The sequence below is a fragment of the Crocodylus porosus genome, unplaced genomic scaffold (assembly GCF_001723895.1).
Source record: "Crocodylus porosus isolate Cpor-Errol unplaced genomic scaffold, CroPor_comp1, whole genome shotgun sequence".
NCBI lineage: Eukaryota > Metazoa > Chordata > Crocodylia > Crocodylidae > Crocodylus > Crocodylus porosus.
The window spans coordinates 38,644,162-38,664,829 of record NW_017728915.1 but is presented as its reverse complement, the minus strand read 5'-3'; the positions used below and the strand labels follow the sequence as shown (position 1 = coordinate 38,664,829).

At 53.6% G+C, this 20,668-nt stretch overlaps 1 protein-coding gene across 11 annotated transcripts in view; it reads right to left on the bottom strand.

Moving 5' to 3' along the window:
• Positions 1 to 2,878: 2,878 nt before the first annotated feature.
• ZC3H18 (zinc finger CCCH-type containing 18) overlaps positions 2,879 to 20,668 on the bottom strand; it is a 45,243-nt gene continuing 27,453 nt past the window's right edge. For 3 of the 11 annotated variants that reach the window (XM_019536013.1, XM_019536018.1, XM_019536020.1), the window contains exons 10-19: positions 18,903 to 19,103; positions 17,653 to 17,778; positions 14,248 to 14,349; positions 12,560 to 12,703; positions 11,111 to 11,263; positions 8,812 to 8,972; positions 8,049 to 8,248; positions 7,087 to 7,183; positions 5,659 to 5,758; positions 2,879 to 3,889 (exon numbers count right to left, since the gene is read on the bottom strand). In XM_019536013.1, the coding sequence (XP_019391558.1) occupies positions 3,685 to 3,889; positions 5,659 to 5,758; positions 7,087 to 7,183; positions 8,049 to 8,248; positions 8,812 to 8,972; positions 11,111 to 11,263; positions 12,560 to 12,703; positions 14,248 to 14,349; positions 17,653 to 17,778; positions 18,903 to 19,103 (1,489 nt within the window). In that variant the 3' untranslated portion in view covers positions 2,879 to 3,684. The remainder of the gene's footprint in view (positions 3,890 to 5,658; positions 5,759 to 7,086; positions 7,184 to 8,048; positions 8,249 to 8,811; positions 8,973 to 11,110; positions 11,264 to 12,559; positions 12,704 to 14,247; positions 14,350 to 17,652; positions 17,779 to 18,902; positions 19,104 to 20,668) is intronic. The other 8 variants (XM_019536017.1, XM_019536023.1, XM_019536015.1 and 5 more) reach the window with 7 other exon arrangements.

The following is a 20,668-nucleotide window of genomic DNA, read 5'->3' as shown; positions in this document are numbered from 1 at the left end:
TGCCAGCCCGGCTGGGGCTGAGTCAGCGCCGTGCAGCTGGGTGCGGGCACTGGCAGGCCCTTACCATGGCAGGGGATGCCTGGGTGGAGGGTGACATGGCTGGGAGCAGAGCCAGACGTGTCTTGGGTGCGCAGAGCCCTGTTGCTGTCCCGGCTGCAGTGTCTGGCTGCCCTTGGGGCCTGGCGGGTGCTGTCTAGCCGGGCTCCTGGCCACGGTGCTTATATAGCCTGCACAGGTGATGAACGCACCTGGAAACTCCAAGCATTGCATCTCTTCCTCCTGCCCTGGGGAGATTTCCCAGCGGACTTCCTTCTGTGTGGCTGCTCTCTTTCTTTTCCTGCTGCCATTAATCATTTCCCTGGTGCATTTGAGAAGGGGATTAGTAAGCAAGGCGGGGGCGGGGGGGATCCGGCTTTTCCCTGCAGGCTCCAGCAGGGACCCTGCCTAGACCCTGCAGGCTGGATTCCCCCCACCTCCTGAGAGCTGGCTGCTCCTCTCCTTGGTGCTGCCCCCCTCACAGGGATGGGGGCTCTGGGCTGATGTGGTGGGGGCTGAGACAGAACCAGACCTGGGGCAGGGGCTGGGCAGCTGATGTTCCTGCAAGCAGGGAGACCGGGGTGCAAGCAGGCCCCGGGGGGTGGTGGGCTGCCCTGGTCCAGGGAGCTGCATCCAAGGCGGGGGGGGGGGAGCTGCTGGCAGAAGAGGCACAGATCCCGGGCACTGGGGGCATCTGCCTGAGACCCAGAAACACAGAGCAGAGCCTCAGAAACACCGGTGAGGGGAGCTCCCACTTGGAAGCGGGGAGCCGCCCGCCCCATATTAGCAGCAGGGCTGGGCACGGAGGGGGGTGGCAGCTATGAAGGGTTAGCCTGCTGTGCCCTTGCCAGGAGGGAAACGGTCATCTCTGCCAACATTGCAGCCGGGTGCCCGTGACCCAGATGGCGTTGGACACGCGCCCCCCCCCAGCCCGTGCCCAGGTCCCTGGGCACTGAGCCTGTTGCCCTTCTGCACTGGCTGATGCTGGGGTGCATTCACAGCCTTGCTGCGGGGTGGGTCGTGCTTGCTCCCCTTTTGCAGCATGCCTACCAATCTGCCAGCCAGCACCTGCCTCGCTCGGTGTCCACCTCCCTCCTCCACATCTCTGGGTGTCTGACGCCAGGGCAGCAGCTTGGACCACAGCCCACAAGCTCCCTCCCATCCCCGGTCCGGGCATCCCTGGCAGCCCCCTCCTGCTGGGATGGATGGGGTGGGGGTGTTGCTCAGGGTCCTGCACAGGCATGGAGATCAAGTGCTTCCCTTGCACAAGGGGCCGTGGGGGGGTGCCCCCCTGCCCAAGCCACGGTGGCCCGGAGCCCCTTTCGCAAGAGCAGGCGGCGACGTCACGGCCACATTCCTTCCCTGGTACCAAGCCCGGCACTGAAGCAAGGCCCAGAAGTCCCATGTTGGGCAACCCAGGAAAAGGGCACCGGGGCATAGAAGCAGGGGGTGGTTTTATGACACTGCGAGGGTGGGGCAGGAAGACCTGCAGGGGCCACCCCGAGAGAATTCCCCCCTGCCAGGGCCAGGCCCAGCTCGTGTCTCCCACCGCGGTGTCTGTGGGGCCGGTGGCAGCCACATCCCTGGGCCCACGTCTGCACCTGCTGCACGTGTGCAAAGGCAGCATGGCAGGAACGCAAGGCTTGCCTTTGAGCAGCCCCTCGCCCAGACTCAGGGTCAGGGGGTGCCCCCATCGCAGCATGGGAGCAATGCCTGGGGCTGCCCTGTGCTCACTTGTGTATAGCTATTGGGTGCCACTGCCCCACTGCACGACACACTGATGGCGGGGTATGTGCGGGGGGCTTCAGCCCTTGTCGCGGGGCAGGAGAGCCCCTGTCCCGCAGATGCGGCAGAGAGCGGAGCCTGTCCCGGCTAACCCTGCAGGTTCTCACGCCCTGGAGACCCGCGCACAGCCCATCTTGGGACATCTGCCTAAGCTGCCCTAGGACATGTCGCTGCTGACCACAGCCAGATTGCTCCTGTCCGCAGAGATGGCGAGATTGCAGCAGCCGGCAAGCGCCAGGGTGGAAATATGCATGCCCTTACGGGGATGGAAACAGGGGAAACAATGCGACCAGAAGCTGCGGCGCTGGCTGGCGCTCAGGGGGGAAGAGGCCCGGGCTCCTGGGCACCCAGTGGGGGCAGTTCAAGCCAGCCAGACGCGTGCTCCTTCCAGCTGCTACACAGGGCTTGCAGGGTGGAGCTCAGTGCAACTCTGCAAGGGTAAATCTCCTTGGGAGGTAGCTACTAGCACACAGGCGGTGCCACTGCTGCGCAGGGAGGGGTTAAGCCAGCTCCCACCACTGCAGCAGCAGCCACGCATTAGTGTCACATACAACCATGACGACATCTCGGCAGCTGCATTTACACCGCTCACAGAGCCAGCAGGGTCACCCTCCTCCTCGGCCTGGAAGGCACCGTTCACCCCTGGTGCCAGCAGCTCCAGTGCACGCAATGCCCCTGCCTTCACTTGCAGTCAGAGGTCACCCAGCACAGTGGGACAGGGTGCTGCTGCTGAACCAGGGTATTTCCCTTAACAGCCGTGCCTCAGTTTCCCACCTTCTGAAGAGCCAGGCTCGCAGCACTGCTCCCTCCACACGCAGCTGCGGTACCGGCACGTGCCAGAGCTGCATGCGGAGACAGCTCATGCTTGCAAAGGGCAAGACATTCAACCTGTGGTCAGAGGCCAGCCGTGATGCAAGCTCCTGGGTTTCCAAGCCCTGGCAGATGGCACCTGCAGCTATGTGGCTCAGTAGGGGGCAGCAATACCCCGCTGGAAGAATCAGAGGCCAGGGGTGGGCACAGATGGGGGCACCCCGAAGAGAACAGACAGGATGGGAAGAACTGTTTATCAAAATACTTTATTTCGGGGAGACCCCTCAAAAAAAGACCCTCCTCGTCAGACAGACATCCCAAGACCTTTGCAGGGTGGTTTTTTGTTTTTTTTTGTTTGTGGTTTTTTTGTTTTTTTAAATCAACTAAAACAATCTGATGCTTAAAATAAAAGACAGGTTGTATTTCCCAATCAGACTTTCGTCAAGAATATATATATATTTGTCTTGCTCCTGGGGGAGGGCTGGAGGGCAGGAAGAAGATGATGTCGCCAGTAGTTCACAGCAGTTTTCGGTTCTCGTTACACAGTATATAGAACTGCATTGCTGAAGACACTCAACCACACAGCAAGGCTAACTAGAAGAATACAACTCATGGCTAGCAAAGAGGAGAAGGCAGAGAGAAATGGGCTGGGGGGGGCAGAGAGAAAGAGAGAGAAAGAGAAAGAAAGAGAGAGGAAAGTAGTGAACGTATCCAACAGGGCTGCGATCTGGAGTCCTCTGTGCATAATTTACATGGAAAACCTGGCGGGGTGGCTGGACCTCCGTCATGGTGCCGGCTCGGTCTGTCTTGCGGGGCTGGCGGCCCCCGCCGCATGGCCCTAGGGTAGGAGCCGGGGTGAGTCGCATCATTTGCGTGTTCGCTGCTGCCAAACTTGGAAATTTTTTTGTTTTAAAAGAACCGTGGCCAAAATAAAAAAAAAAAAAAATCATCATCAGACGGAACCACCGAATCCAGAGTGGCCGCGTCGTGCTACGTATAAAAACAGCTCAGAGTCGCTAGGCCAGGCCGAGGCGGGACTGCGGCCGCGCCCAACTATACTTTCCCGGGGATTTTGGCCCTTTTGCGAGCGATGGCATCTTCCACCGCTTTCAGCTGCTTCAGGAGCTCCTCCCGCCGCGACAGTGTGCTGGACTTGCCCGCCTTGGCGCTGGCAGCTGGCGCGCCTGGCTCGGACGCCTTGCCTGGGACGCTCGTGACTTTGCTGGAGCTCTTGGATTGGGGCGAAAGCTGGCGTTTCCTAATGGGAGGAGAGAGAGAGAGCGTGCATAGTGAGCAGGGATGGCTGGATCACAAAGGGGTCGCTGTCCTGCAAACACTGATTCTGGCTCAAGACCAGCACTGAACACGGGCCCGGAGCCACGCAGACGCGAGGCTGCAGAGGAAGGATGGGAGATGGGACTGAATACTAGAGCCTGACAGCTCCACTTGCAGGAGATTCAACTAATTGCCCTGCCCTGTGCCGTGGGGGTGAAGGACCCTGCTTCCACGAGGGAGCAGGCAATAACATGCGGAAGCCAGGAAGTGCAGCACGGTGCTCTCCCGCCCCAGCACCGGGGATTACGTCACGCTGTAGATAACCCTGCACATGACTGCCAGCCGACGGTCACAGGACCAGGCTACAGCCTGGCCTAACATGCTCTTCCTGTCACCTGTCTCCAGAGGAGCTGTCCTGAGAACCTGATGGGAGCAGGTCACACGGGGAGAAGTGTTAACTCTGGCTGTTCACATGTGAACTGGGAAGTGCTTGAAACCGGGAAGGGGAACAGTGGGGGGTGAGCTGCCGGCTGCCGCAAATGGGCTCTTCCTTCCCTTCCCTGCTAGCCCTTGAACTTGGTGCTCTTGCAGCCCTTGGCATTACCCGCCTGCCACAGTGATGGGCACAAGGTTGGGAGCTAGCAAATGTCACTCTAGCAGAGTCGACATTCACTCTGGCAGTCAGTGAATATGGTCCTGGCCGCACCGCTGGGCTGCTGAGGAAGGACAACATCCTGCCAACAGCCGAGCATCACGAGGCCTGGAATTTTTACAGTGGGCTTTGCTCCACTTCCCATGAGACAAGGAGACTCATGCGCCTGGCCTCTCAACTGAGGAAGAGGGCAGCATTAACCTCATGGCACAGGCTGTGTGGGATGCAGCCATGCTGCTTGCAGCACTTGCCCATGTTCCGGCAGGGCGGGAGCTAGGAAGCACAAAGCCATGGTGTATGGGACCCACGTGGCACGCTGGACTAAAGCCATCACCAGCCCAGGGGTCCCAGAACAAACTATGGTGACAGCCCACTCCTGGCTAATGTAGCAAGCCCCCGACTCCACACCCCTCATTCTCTCGGGGTGCAGTCAATGGGCCCTGCACTCATCTGAGATCACACAGGATGAACAATGAGCAGGCTACACCACGGTCCCTATCATCAGGGCTTGAGGCCTGGCCTGGAGTCATTTGTTCTCCCCCCAGGTCAGAAAGAAGAAATGCAGTGGTGCACAATGGGCAGCTGAGAGAGGACACACCGTGGCCTGAGCCCTCCGGGGTCTCCGAGCCAGAGCAGTGCTCATGGAGGGCTATGCAACCTGAGCTCCACAGGCTACAGCTGGTTTTGCTTACGGAGCTGCAGAGCTGACATCCTCACTGCTGGTGTCCATCTGCCCACAGGACCCGCAAAGTACTTTAAAACGAGGAGTGGCACGGGGGGGGGCGGGTGGGGTGTCTCAAGGGGACAGACAGACCCTGTTCTACTGCAAGGGAAATAGGCCCAGGAGCTGTGGGCGCATGCTGTGGCATGGTAGCACCAAGTCCCCATGCTCCCTCACACAGGTGTCATCCCAGTTCCCTTGAACCCAACATGGGTTTGACCCTGGCTCCTTGCTGTTGAGGGCCATCCCCGTTTTGCAGCGTGAATGAAGCGGTCCCTGCTCTAGTCCTTGAGTGTGCAGCCACCCCCCCAGACGACAAGCCAAGGCAAAACCAGTGCACATGGAGCATCACGCAGCCAGGACAGGGGGACGTACTGACCTGTCAGCCTGTGCAGGGGTGGGCTTGGGGTTCTGGCCTCTCTGGCGCTCTTGCTTGGGTGAGGAGAGCCTCCCGGCGGGTTTCCTATCACGAGCACCTACTGGAAAGGAAAGGCCTGTCAGCCCTGGCCTGCTGCCAAACCCTGCTGCAGTGCTCCGAGCAGAACTGGTCCCTAGCAGGACTGAGTTGTGCCAATCAAGACAGTCCTGGCTGTAGCATCATGACAAGCACTTGCTGACCTATCCGAAGCACACTCCCGCCCCAGGCATGCAAGGCAGATGGCTTTATCCCCTTGTCTCTGTGGTTGCCAGAGCACAGCCCTCCTGTTGGGTTTTTAGGCCATCACTGTTGCATCTGCCCAGATGGTGCCCCGTGTACCTGCAGGCCTGCCTAAAATTGAACAGAAGACACCTGAAGCAACACGCTGCCTTGCACTGTATTCGGGCAAGCTCCTCGCTGCAGGCACGCGACAGGAGGCTCAGGAGGACTGCGCTTCCTGCCTGCCACCTCCCTGGGCACTCAGCAAGTCAAGAGCGTGGTCGCAGCGGTCAGCCAGGCTCCAGACCACTGACGGCAGGAGCTTTTGACTGTGTGAGCAGACTGACAGTAGCCGTGAACTATGTCCTCCTGATCTTTCACCTTGCCTGATTTCCCCAGTCACCTCTGCAGTGATGGAATGCAAAAGGGTTATGACAGCACTCAGAAAATTATTTCTGGCTGCCAGCCACAGTCAACACGATGCACTGATAGAGGCGTCTGGGGAAAACATCACATGGCCCAACCAGCTGGTACAACTCAGGCCTGAGCAGGTGCACCTCCCCTACTGACCACCTCTTGGCTGTTCTTTAGCAACACCCATGGCAGACTGCAGCCCTTGTTGTAGCCGGTTATCTAACCCGGTTCTAGCAGGACCCAACTTCTAGGTGCTAGTGGACAATGCATAGCAGCAAGGGGTTCAGATCTGACCCACTGAAGTGGGGAGCGGAGAGGCTGCAAAGCCTGCTAGACTGCTTTAAGCAGCCTTTTCACAGATCATTTGGCCAGGACACTATTGATGCCTGGATCAGAGGGTTGGGATGACCACACCAGCTGGATGAGAGCTCCAGACCTGGGCATTTCTCAGAGTTTGCGGACTCAGCCTGCCACAGCAAAGGACAACAGCAGGGAAGAAGCACGCAGGGGAGGCCACACAAGAGAGCGGAGACAAGGCACCTGCAGTCTGAGGCTGGGCATTTTACAGCAGGTGGCTTATGTGCATGAGATGCCCCATAGTAACTACCTGTTTAGGAGAAGGAAGGCACCCCAGATCTTGGCGGAGTGCGTGCCAGCAATTTCTCCACTTCCCAGGCATATTCTGAAGCAAAAGCCTCTGTAAACCTAACCCACTGCCTGCCCTGTGTGCATGGGTTCATCTCTCGTACTCCTCACCTCTGTCAGGCGACAGGTTGGCTCGCTTGGCTGGTGGAGAGGCTTGCCGGTCCTTGTCTGCTGGCTCATATCTCTTCCTGCTGCCTTTATCAGCTGCCTGAAAGGGAAGCAGACAGAGGGGATGGGGGTGGCTGGCAATTCCAGCCCTGGAGTTGCCATATCAGCCAGGCATGCTGGCCTGGGATCTTCACGGTGCTCCTAGAAGTGGCCTGGAAGATGCCCTCCCTGTGCACTAGCCACTTGAACCACTAAGTGCCTGCCTAGGAAGGAGTCATGCAGTGTGCACAAGAATTCACCACTATAACGAATGGGAACGCTTAGCTGTGCACTGCAGCTATGTCCAGCCATGCTTCTGGTGGGATGTTTTACAGCTCAGGGCAAAAGGGAATAAAAGCAGTGGCATTTTGGGTGGTCTCCTGGGGGATGGGATTCCAACACTGTATCCTATAATGCAGAGTATCCCCCAGTGCAGGCCTTCTGTTCACCCAGTGTACCCTGTACCACAGGAACCTACCAGTCTTTACAACCAGGATCCCATTCACCTGCAGTAACAGAGCTTGCTTGAGTTTAGGGCACAGAAGCAAAGCAAGGTTTCCTCGGTGCTGGAAATGGCAAAGGTAACTGAGGCTGGCTGAAGTCGCTGCTCTGGCCCGGACCTGATCTGGACACTGGGGCCAACACCCCACTGCAGCAAGGAACTGAACTGCCTGTCACCCCGTCATGGGGTCAGGAGCACAATGGTGCCCCTCACTGAAGGACGGGACCTTCTGCCTGACCGCTTGCCCCAGAGGCAGCATAGTGCCCGTAAAGAAGACCAACAAAGGTTCCAGCACAGATAAATAGAGCCAAAAGTGAGGGCAGACAGGGCAACCCCCCATGCTCCACCCCAGCCCAGAGGCCCAGGTGCTGATCCTGCCCCCGCTTCCCTGGGGAACAGCTGGAGAACAGGCCCGGGCACTCACCTTGTTTAACAGTGTCAGTTTGATCTCCTTGTGGGCGCTGAAGCCACCCTGCTGAGCCTGGGGTGCTGCGGGCTGCTGGGATGGGAGCAGCTGCTGGGATTTGCTTCCAGGAGCAGGCTTGGCCGACTTCAGGGCCTGGGCAGGCGTCTCCCGTTTCCGTTTCTCTTCCTTGGTGCTATCTTCTTTCTTTGTTTTTCCTGCTGGAACCAGAAGCCTTGCCATAAACCCTTCCACCCCTCCTCCCCTCCAGGGGCAAGGCAGAAAGGTGCTTTGGGGGCCTACAGCATGCAGCCCCCCAGCACTGAGAGCTGAAGGAAACCAGTTCTCTCCCCTGGGGAAATTTGAACACAGTGTCAGGTAAGGAGTGACAGGGGCTCATGTCAGGTTCTGCTGGGGTCTGGGAAGAGCAAACTGGGGCTTTATAAGCCAGGCCTCCCAGCAGATGGGGCTGGAAGCTCAGCCTTTCTTAGGGCATGATGAGAAAGGCAGGAGCGATGGGGAATGGGCATCCAAAGGACAAGGAGAGACCTGCTCAGGCAGCCATGCAGGTATGGACACAAGGGCTCCAACGAGGCCACTTCACATCTTCTTAGCATGGAGGGCTGAAAGCAGACAACCTCAGACTCTCTTGGCCTATACAAGCCCGCTCCCCTACCTGCACCTACCTAGCAGGTGCCATGCAGTACCTGGGACCACCACGCAAGCACATCTTGCCCCTCCGCTCCTTCCCTGGGATCCCATTAGTAATTGCAAAGGCAGATACCTCTACCTTTCTTCTGCTGCGCTGGGGTTAGGGACCGGGAGCTGGCAGAGGAGACTGGACTGGCCAGGTCAGCATACATGTCTTCCGAGTCAGCACTGCGCACGGAACTGCTACTGGACGAGGCACTAGAGACGGAGGAGACGCTGCTCACACTCAGGGACCTGCATCGGGAACGCAAGCAGGTATGTGCTGATGGCTGCGTACAGCAGAGGATGCATGGAAGCTGCCTACAGTCCGGAGAGCACCTTGGCGTCAATGCCCCGCCTGGGTTGAGGTGCTGTTCACGAGTCAGAGAACTGCCGAGGTAAGTGGTGCCCGGGGCCAGACGAGAAGGCCATGTCCAGGGCGGAGGACATCAAGCCTCGAAACGTGTCGGGCACAGAACAAACATCTCCAATCGTTTCTACTCAGTTAAGTGAACTAGATGGGTCATTATTCCCCAACGTAAGCAAGAACAATCTGCTTGGGCTGCAACTTTTATAAAGACCCTTGTGCACCTAATGTTGCCCAACACATTCACTTTAAATAATGATCCAGAGAGTTGTTCCTGACCTGTATTCCAGACAGAAGGTTTTGAGACTGTAAAGACTATCCAGACATAGCACAAGGAAGGAGGGTGATGCTGGAGAAGGACTGTTATTTTAATGCAAACTTTGCACCTGGCAGTGTCAGAGAAAGAAACGGTAGTCCTTGCCCTCGGCCCATGATCCAACACCCAAGGAAATCCAGGAAAAGGAACAGTATGTTACAAGCTCTGCCTACACAATTGGTGACAGATGGACCTGAGCAGCCCCAGCTTTGCTAGCTCACAGCGACCAGAACTGCCAAAGCAGCTGAGAGAGCGCTTGGAGGGCTGGCACGTGCTGGTGCTGCCATGCTGCTAGGAGAATCCCAGGGGGAAATTTCAAGCCAGGCTGCATATGTCCAAGCAGAGCTTCTGCCAGTGGGCTACTCCACAGCGGCAGCAGCACATGCCTGCCAGCAGCAGCAACAGCTAAGGCAGTGGTGGTAGAAGTGGGTTCAGGGAAGAAGGGACTGAAGAAGAGGTGGGGGCTTGGAGAGCCAGGAGTCCAGGGCTGAAGTTCTGCCCATCTCTATGACAGGAACACCTGCTGGCTTGGGCACATGGGCAGGAAGCACTTTGGTCCTGGAAACCGGAGCAGGCACGATGCTCCGATACAGGCTGGCCTGTGCAGGCAGCTCTCACCAGCAGCATGTCACAAGGAAGTGAACACACCACCTGCCTTGTGTTTCATGCTTCAGCAGGGCTGACTTACTGTCCCACTCTGCCCTCCAACCTCAGTTATCTGTACAAGCACCAGGGATCATCTGCAAACTTGCAGAATGACTTGGTATGAAGAGAGCATATCGCAGGAGGCAGACTGCCTCCCAGACACCTGCACACACTGAACAAGACAAGGCAGCAGCACCCCTTTGCATCCTCAGAAAATAATGGTGACATTCAACCTTGCCATCCTGCAGTGCTCAGACCAGTGAATCAGCCTGGATTCGAGCCAGCTTCTGTTAGGCTACCTTGGGTACGGAGCACAAGTGCATGAGAACTTAGGTGAAACGGAAAGTATAACAGCTTACAGAGATTCAGAAAGACTCCTGCATTTGAACCAGACTTCCCAATTCACGGCGACATGGACTTGTTCCTGAACTTCTTCCTAAAGTTTTAGTGGAATGTGTGGATTGCTAACAGCCACACCACTGTTCTCTTAAAAGAATGGTGTCTTGGGGCTAAATGCACAACAGGAACTGGTCTTACAGCCTCATCAGCAGATGGGATAACAGCGCAAAGCACTGCTACTGGGCAGATCTTCTGAATACCTTGAGCAAACACTGCTGACAGGTCAGGTATCTTCCCTAGAGAGGTTTGAGAACTACATTTAGGAAGGGTTTGGAATAGCAGTGATGCTGTACACCAAAGGCCTATTAGCCCAGAAATAAGGAATTCAGGGAATATCTCCCCAGCAGGAAGGTCAGAGCTCAATTAAGATTGGCAAATGAGGCAAGGAGGCTGTAACTTCAACTCAGTATGAATACTGATGGTTCATGCTCAGCCTCATTTCATCATTTCTTACTGTGAGTTAATACAGCAACTCTCAAGAGTTTCTGCCTTCATTTCCCTAAAGTTTAGGGCACATTTATATACCGCAAGCAAAGCATCCTCTCCCCATGCAGCCTTCTCTTAAGGAACATTTTCTTGCAACAGACTCTCAAACCCATGACACACAACAGTTACACACGGGATTTTGTTACCTTCTGGCCAAGCCTGGGAAGTGTGAGGCTTTACCTGGATTTTCTGGACCCAGATCGGGAGGGGGAAACTGAGGCAGATGTTGATCGAGAATGAGATCTGGAGAGAGACCGAGACAAGGACCTAGAGCGGGAGCTGGAGCCACTGTAGCTGCTGGCGCTGCCACTAATGCTGCCACTTACGGTCCGCCTGCAACAGAACAAAAGAAGTCACTCTCCCCTGAGGCTGGTCAGTGAAGAAACAGTTGCAATAGGGTGTTTACTTGGGTGCCTGGTCAACGGGGAACGAGACACATCAATGCAGATAGGTGTTGATTTACACTGGTCAGGAAAGTAAAGAGCTAGGTCAATGTCTTGGTTGTGGATGCGTTTCAAACGAGGCATTCCCATCCTGCCCTGTGAGTAAGCAGCCTGCTTCTGGACAGCAAGTATTCTGTGCAGGACAGAAGGATGTTGGTCAGCACTAAACAAAGCCTGGCCTCGGCTACAGCATCTTACTCCTGTTCTCTGGGATGAGAAATGGTGTTTTCCTACAAAGGAAATTGTTAATTGCACAAGATTGTGCTGCTGGCTAGGAGGCTGGACTCCTTTCTGGGGATTAGCTCGCTACCACATACTTAATTGGGCCTGATCGTCTTATTTACAAGCTAGGGACAGAGCGTTCCACCTTCTAGCGTGAGAACACCTACATGCAGCTCTGAACTTTGGAGGACGTGGGATGTGCCAAAGGACACCTGGCATTAACCCATGTCAGCATAACCCAGAGCTACTAATTTCTTTCTTTTTTTTTTTTGAATAGGGGAAAAGGCATTTATCTTAGCAACCCACCTCCAGGTTGAGACAGAGGCAAGTCAGGTTTCCCAATGCTGTTCTCTAGTCACTATTAAGGAACGAGGGCAACTGCTCCTTGCCAAGCTAAGAACTAAGCATAACAAGCGGAATGACAAAGAGAGAACGAGTCTCTTACGAAGACAGGAGACTGGCTGCACCCAGCCGAGACGGAGATTAAAACTGGGGCATGGCAGCTGGTAAGCTTTTTACTGGAGGCACCCGCATCACAAAAAGCAGGGTTGTCTCTCTCTCCTCTGCCTACGGGAAGGGAGGGAAGTTAAGCATCTCTTGGGCTGGGCAGAAACTCTCTCAGCATTAGATGTGTCTGGGGTACACTAGGCATCAGCTGCTCCATTATCAACCCCACATCAGCTGCTGCTCCATTATTTCCTTAAGCAGCTTCTTCTCTGGATTCCTGGTGGCTCCCAGCTTCCTTTGCTTTACCAGCAGCTGCACACCTCGATCCACATGCATTTTCCCTATCCTGTGCAAGTTCACTAGTGGTGTGCTTCATGTATCTACCGCTGCAGACACCGAGGAGAAGCCCAGCCTGGTTTGTTTTCATATACCAGCCCCTTACTCCTGGGGAGTCTAGGGAGCAAGGAAAAGGGCTCCTTGATCACATAGGGGACGAGCCCTCCTCCGCTCCTCTTACCTCCGGGGCGGAGTCCTCGTCTGACGCTCCTTCCTCCTGGCCTCTCTATTATCCCCTGGCTTGGCTGGCTCTGAGGCAGCTGCTGTAATTTTAGTCAGTGGCTGAGGGGCTGGCAAGGCAGCTAGTTTCTTCACAGACTTCTCACTGTAAAGCGAAAACAGGGCTTGATGCTCTTGTTTGTGACTGAGCTCTGGCACATGCCACAGGGGGTTTCAGAAGCAATGCAATGCACCACTACTTCCCACTAGTGAAACCTGAGATTCATCGCCTTAACTGGGGACTTTTGGAAAAGGGAATGCAACGTGTACTTCACCAACACAAACTGGTTTCAAAAGAGACATGTGATTACATCATGATCTTGGTGAGAACCCACTCCCCCAGTGTACAGGTTATTTCACAGGGCCTACTTCCAATGAGCTTCTTGTGTTATACATGTATCCAGCACACACCCCTGATGAAATACAGTGCTGGGCTCAACAAGCCACGCACAACCTCTTGCCTTGGGCACATATTTCTGAGCCAGTCCTGTGCACATGAAAATGAACTGGTTTGTGCCAACCTCAATTTCAAGGTGCAAGCCCCTGATCTTGACCATTGCATTTTATGGTTGAGGTTACATATGATCACCACAAGTGTCCTTGGGCATCACTTCCAGCTTTTATGATGAGGGTACTAAATGGCAAAGGGATGTCAGCTCAATCAAGTCGTGCTTTTTATGAGGCTCATGATCACTGTCAATAGTTGTTTATCACCCAGTGTACTGATAGTGATGCCACACCCATTATTAACTGTGCTAGAAGTGACTGGATTACAGAAGAACCACCTATTGTTTCCTGCCTGTGTAATATATTACAGGTTTGCTTCCTCCATTGTGGAACACCAAATATTAAACAGGTGTGATGTCGAGTAAATCAAAGAAAGCAGAATTCCCCATGTCTGTCTAGCAGGTGACCACATATAAAAGGTGGCATCCAAAGCAGCTTAGAGGCTCATGATATGCTGACCCAAGGTCAAGATGAGCAAAGCCCGCATTAGGTGAACACCCATGGTTATGGACCAGCTGCAGCAAAGCCTCAAAGTTGGAGGTCTTTCGTAAATGGCTTTTAGGTAACCAGTAAGAATGACGTCACTCTAGTAGTGACACATCCTCCCATAAACCCAACTTCCTATTTTATGACAACAGGAGGTTGCGAAATATCAAACAAAAATTAAAAAGAAGGCACGAGTGGTGACATAAGCACTTAAACAAACACTTCAGTTGACAGAACTGTAGTGTTTGTTTTAATTTGCATGCGGGTACACAGATATCTCCCTCTACTGTAATGCGACTCGCTCAGGCAAGTGGCAGCCAAGAGACTAAAGCTATCAGTAGAAGCTTCTCTACCAGATTTTAGGCTTGTTGGCTCATTATTTCCAACTGAAGAAGTGTGCACCCACCCATCCGCTTCTGGAGCTCCAATGTGAGCTACTTTTTCCAAGTAAGGAGTTGCTATTTTTAGAGCTGCTACATCCTCAAATGCTCAAAACTTAATGCCCATCTACTCAAAGGACATTCTGGCTTCAATTTCTAGCATGAAGGGAAAAAGAGGGCCAGGACTCCACCCCCCCCGATCCCATAAAAGCCCCAAGGTCAAGTAATTCCAGGCCACTTCTCATGCCCTGTGTTCCAAGCAGACAGGAAGGCTTACCCTTTTCCAACAGGCAGTGCAGGTTCCCCTTTAGCTTTCACAGGCGCTTTGTGCGGAGATGGTGTTGGGGAAGGAGAAGGTGAAGATGAGAAGGACCGCGACCTAGGCAGAGAAAGGACATGTGACACCCTGCTCAGTCCCTGGCAATGCAAGAGGGTGCCCTTGCCCATGCTCCTGAGCACTCCCCGCTTCCCCTTCCCTAGGTAAAATGGCTGCATCGCACTAGCCAGTTCTAGCGGGCTGTAACTCATTCTGCTAGTGTTGTATCTAGTTTCCAGCTCAATGTTGGTGTTGGAGGAAAGAATTCTGAAGGAAAAAAATGATGGTCAGCTAGACTGTGGCTTGCACTCAGCTGTTTCACACCAATGCATGGCACTGGTGTTCCTGACGGCCTGTGGACACAGGTTATTTTAAACTCAGACTTCCAAGCACAGGAACTGAAACAAACTAGATTAACTGGGCCTTCTCTAGCTCATGACTCCAAGTGCGACCTGCAGTCATTTAGAAAGGAGCAGAAACTTGGAGAGGAAGATCAGGTCTGATCCAAATACCTCTAGCTTCCCAAAACATTAAGGGGGTGGGGAGGGAATCCAGCAGAGTACATCAAAACCTAGTTACAGAGTCAAGTGACTTTACAACAGCATCGTGGGGTGCTACAACTGCCGGCAATATGCGATTCACCTGGCTGCCCAGGCTGAGATTCTTGCTTGCGGTTTCTTGCTACCTGAGATTCTTGCTACCTGAATCTCTTCAGTCTCCACAAGAGGAGACTGAGGGGGGATCTTGTGGCTGCCTACAATTTTATCAGGGGCCACCAGCAGGGACTCGGGGAAAGTCTGTTCCCCAGGGTCCCCCTTGGAGTCACCAGGAACAATGGCCACAAGCTGCGGGAGGAGAGGTTTAGGTTAGATATTAGGAAGAACTATTTCACTGTAGGGTGGCCAGAGCCTGGAATAGGCTTCCCAGAGTGGTGGTGCTCTCACCTTCCCTGGAAATCTTCAAGAGGAGACTGGATAGGCACCTGGCTGGGGTCTTATGACCCCTGCCACCCCCAGCACTCCTTCCTGGCCATGGCAGGGGGTCGGACTCGATGATCTGTCTAGGTCCCTTCCCACTCATTGATTCTATGATACTTGAAAGGGCAAGAAGCCCAGTTTATTTGCACAAGTTTTCCCCTCAGATAACGAGTCTATGGGAGGTTTGGAAAGTCCCATCACTCTCTCTCTCTCTCACAGCAGCAGCTGCTAATCTAAGCACATCAAACAGACTGCTTTCTGCTGAAGAACTGCCTTGTCCTGCAAGCAACTGGCTGAGGCTGAGAGAAGGGGATAAGCAAGAAGTCACTCTCCTCCCACCAGTTCTACTGTAAAGGTCTGCATCTATTTCCATAGAGTGGTCCCTCACTCAGAGGTCCCATCACTCTGCTGTACACAGCAGGAGCTGCTAATTTAAGTGTGTCAAACTGCGAGAAGCAGCTGGTTCAAGTGCCAGGCTATGTATGTGTCTAGTTTTAAACCAGGCCCATGCAACCGCACAATTAGCACAGCAGGAGATGAAACCAGATCTCTGCATGTAAAGATGTATTCACAGTGTCTGCCTGCATGTGTCTGTGTGTGTGTGTGTGTCCGTGCCCAAGACTGGGTTTTTTTTACAACTGCAAACCCAGTGACACATGCAAGATCCTTACACTTCTAACATGTAAAAAAAAAAAAAAAAAAAAAAAAAAGAAAACTTGTATACGATGTCAAACAGGGTTAACCCCACTCTTTGAAAGCTGGGTTGGGGGGAAGTCCTGATTTTCAAAATTGGGCTATGGTCATTGTAACGGGAGGCTACTGGGGCCGATCTCTGCAAGGCCCGCCCACCTGTTCTTGAGCTAACTGCCCGCCTTCTTGCCCACCACGTCTTGGTCTTTATTGATTAATTAATAGATGTAATTAGGCAGGAGGCTGGAGGCTGCCCATTTTCTGCCTTGCTGCTAGGGGGCACTATCTGCAGCTCCAGTCCTCCCCTACACCACAGCCGAAGCCTCGCTGATGTTCTCTGCCAGCACCAGTCCCTTCACTGGGACCTTCGGCTCACCCTAGCCCCAGCCCCCTCCAGACCAGTTGGGACCCCAGGCCCCTGGCTCTTGGGCGTCCCTCTCGGTGGGCCTCCTTGCCCTTCTGACCCTCTTGGTCCTGGCCCCCACCTGGGCCAGTCAGGGGAAGCTCTGGCAGGCCCTGACGTATGACCCATACTCTTATCCCAGGGTCCCCCTCTCTGGGTCCTTCTTTACGGAGGTGGGGAGCTGGGGTACCTCACACCATGACTGGCGCCTCAGGGTCTCACAGGGGACTCTCACTCCCCCCCCGGGCAGCAGGTCGTGGTGCTACGACTGGTGTTATCTTTGACCCATTCTGCCTCCCAACGGTGGAGGACTTATTGGGGTCAGGGCTCCACTCTCGCTTTCTGGCTGAGCCCCCTCTCTCTTCACAGGGCTCCACATCACCCTATCTGTGGCTTCTGATCACTGCCCCCTCTCGCTGCGGTTCCACAGCACTCATAATGCCCCCTTTACTCGGGGTCTCAGGGCTTCCCACCGCAGGTGGGCTCAGGTGGCTGTAGCCGTGCCTGGCCCCAACTCTCCTCCTCAGGGTCTCAAACTCTCACAACTACCTCTGGTGTACCACGACCCACCCTAAGGTGAGGGCTAGGGGTTAAGGCACACTGACCCGCTTTTCACCGGGGTGATCACTGGCCTGGCATTTCCTGGGGGCTCCCGCACCACTGGGAGTCCCACCAGACCACCCACTTTTGGCAGGGTGGTTTCCGGTCATACCCAGGACCAGGAGCCTCCTACCATCCCCTACAACTCCTCCCTCACCTCCGGATGAAACTCGGCAGCCCTCAGGCCAGGCGATGTTGTTGCCTCTCCTCCAGCAGCCAAACTGCCTTGTTTATATAGGGAGCCCTGAGCCTAAAATGGCTGCCCTCATCAGGCACCTGGAGGCTGCCAGCTTCAGGGCCTTAGAGTGGCAGGCGCACGCAGTACCCTGCCAGAGTCATTTTCTGCTTTCAGAAGCTGACAAAATGGTAAATTATAAGGACTGTCATTAAAATAGTAGAACACACTACATACATCTCTGATTTATCTGCCGAAATCAGTGTGTCAGAAGGGAAGATGACATTAATAACGTGACACTTCCCAGAGAGCTGGATCTGCTCACCGAATGGAGACATGTTGAGAGATTTCTAAAACTGTATTTTGAAAGAAAGCGTGCACAGGGTCTGCAATATCCCTCACAGTGATTTTACTGTGCAAGCTCATCAGTAGCCTGATAATTCTGTATTGCCATCTATTCTGTGCCTTTTGAGAAGAGGAGAAAGATAGACCTGTTGGGTCAGAAGCCGGAGGAACAGTACCTGGATCTGCTGCCTGAGAAAGAACTGTGTCTTGAAGAGCGACTAGAATAGGAGCTGTAGGAAGAAGATCTGGAACGGGAGCGTGAGGAACCTGAACCAGAATAGGATGACGAGCGAGAAGATGACCTGGAAAAAAAATAAATAAATAAAAGGATTCTCATTTGGTGGAGTTAACTGAGTGCGGAGGTCTCCTGTTCAGCAGATCTCATGAATGCCACTCACATTCTCCCATCTCTGCTTCAGGACCCTTCCTGGGCTACATTACCATACACAGCACATTTCTCCCAAAACCTTATTCATCCCCTCCCCAGGCCAGTCACTTCTGTGGTTTAGTGATCAATCTCTATTTACCAGCACTCCAGCCATCTGGAACAAGGCCCTGCAGGCAGCAGCTCTCCCTTCCCTTTCCATAACAGTCCTTTAAAGCCCACTTATACCAGATAATGGTCTTCTACCTTGTCCCCAGGTTCCTCTGGGTGGACTAGGATGATCCCAACCAGCAGACATTTAGGATCAAGGAAGGATGGATAAAAGCTATTTCTATTTGTTTTAGCAGGGTTTGTATCTGCTTTGTTCTTGTTAAGCTGCATGCTCCGTGTTTCTCACGCACAAATTAAGACCCCTGTCCTGTCCTCCCCTCCCCACTCCTTCCCTCCTTTTGGGAACCCAAAGTTCACATCTTTAAAGGGAGGCAGCCTGTGGTGGAGGATTCAAAATGTTGCCATGTGACACTCCACCTTGTTCCCCAGGGTTCTGTCCCACCGGGCTCCAGGGCTTCAATAGCTCTCCACATCTCTAGGCTCACTTTCAACCTAAGTCTCCCTGGAGCTGACTCTCCCCTGCTACCTCTGCAGGGAGCTAGGTCTGCTTAATGTAGGCTCCACAACTTTCCCACTCAGAGCAGCTTCTGCTAAGATTAGCTATTAATTAGGTGGACCACACCTTGGCTTCAACTTCTTGGAATGGTCCTCTAAGGACCCACGTGTCCCCAGGCCCTAGTTAGGTCACAAAATGCTAAATTTAAGCCACTCGCCCACTCCTGGGCTTACAGTTGCTAAGGCTCCACAAGCCCCACCTCTTCTGCTGGTTATATGGACTGTTTATGGGAGCACAAGTACAGATCAGCAAGACGTACAAGGGCCATTTCAGCAGGCCGTTGTCAAAGTCTGGCAGCCATATGCCAGAGGCACAGTGCAGGAGAGTCTCATGTGTTAGCTGCCCCTCTTGCTCTTCCCTGGCCCACATCTTACCTTGAGGAACCAGAACCAGAGGCAGACGACGCAGAGGTTTTCCGGCGTCGGCGCGCGCGGCTGGGAGAGACGGACATGCCAAGTTTCTTCTTGGGGGACTTGGATCGGCGCCAGGGATCCTTCCATTCATCTGCTCTCTTTGACTGAGTGGAGGGCGTGGTGGTTGTCTCCTTCTCCTTCTTTGGTGGCTCTGGTTGACGGCTAGAACAGTGGTTCCCAACCTTTTTTATACTGCGGACCGGCAAACTCACTCAAAGAATTTTGGCGGACCGGGTATAGAAACAATCTAATTTACATACTTAAATTTAATTTTTACGTGGGGAGGGGGGAGCGGGTTGCGAGGAACATCATCAATAAAGGAGGAGACAATAGCTAAAAATCATGCATACACAATCACCTGGCTACGGTTAGCTAGCTAGCTGCTGAGTATACAAGCCAGATGTTAGCAGCTATGGCAGTCTTGCTGATACGGAGGCGACTACCTGCAGTTACTGTGGTCCAATTTCAAAAGCTAAGAAGTCACAGTCATTGGCCAAGTGAGGACATTCTTGCACAGCAAATCAGTACGGCATAGGCCTGGCCCAGGCATAGGCCTGTTGCTAACAGCGGTTAAAGCTCCCACCACAACCTGACAGCCAATCCTTCACGGCCCAGTGGTTGGGAGGCTCTGGGCTAGAAGACGCAGATTTCTTCTCCATCCATATAGAAGCACAGGAGCAGAGGGCTGGGACCTCAAGGGAAGTCTGCTGTATCATCTCAAGTATCAGCCACACCTACATCACCCGGACAGACTAACCCGTTTTTGCACACCTTCAATAAAGGATGTGCTGAAACATCCCTACGCAGCCAGCCGTGGAAACTCACCACCCGAGCAATGAGAAAGTCAGCCCTAATATCCAACCCGACCCGTCTTTGATGTAGGCTAAAGGCGATTTCTTGTTCTTCTACCCTCCATGACCAAGGAGAACAGCTAGTCACCAACTTTTTATTACAACCTCAGATTATAACTATAGAGACTTACATTCCCTTGCCCGGTCTTCTCATTTGCAGACAATGCAAGCCCAATTCCAATTCCTTTCTATAAAGGTTATATTTTCCAAACCTTGCTCTTGTTGCTCCTGCCTGTGCTCATCATCTACACCTTTAAGCGTGGTGGCCTTAGAAGGACATAGCACCATCCTGTTGGCTTCTGCTCGGTTTGGAAACCCCTGCAGCCTCCTGGTTGGTTTTTGCAGTCTTGTTGCTCAGCCAATTGTTCTGTGTTCTGTATTTGTACATTTGACTTCTTCCTCCTAAATGCAATTTACACTTGTCCTCACTGATCCTTCTCCTGTTCATCTCAGACCCTCTCTCCAATTTGAAGATCATTCTGAACTCTGACCCACTCTTTGAAGTGCCTACTAGCCCTCCCAGGCTAATGCCAAATATTGCAAGTGGACTCTTTATCCCAGCACTCAATCATTAATGAAGATAGATTCATAGAAAGTGAGGGTTGAAGGGACCTCAGGAGGTCGCCTCTAGTCCAACCCCCTGCTCAAAGCAGGACCAGTCCCAACTAGATCATCCCAAATACTGACCAGTACAAGGTCTGGGACAGACCCTGGGGGATGCACTCAGTCTGGAAGCAAACAAGTGTATTTTTAGTGCAGTTGTTCAACTAGCTGCACACATTTTATGGCATTTTTTTTTAACCACATTTTCTGAATGTGCTTATGAGACTCGGGTGGAAGGGCATCAGAAACCTTACAAAAGGCAAGACAGATCAC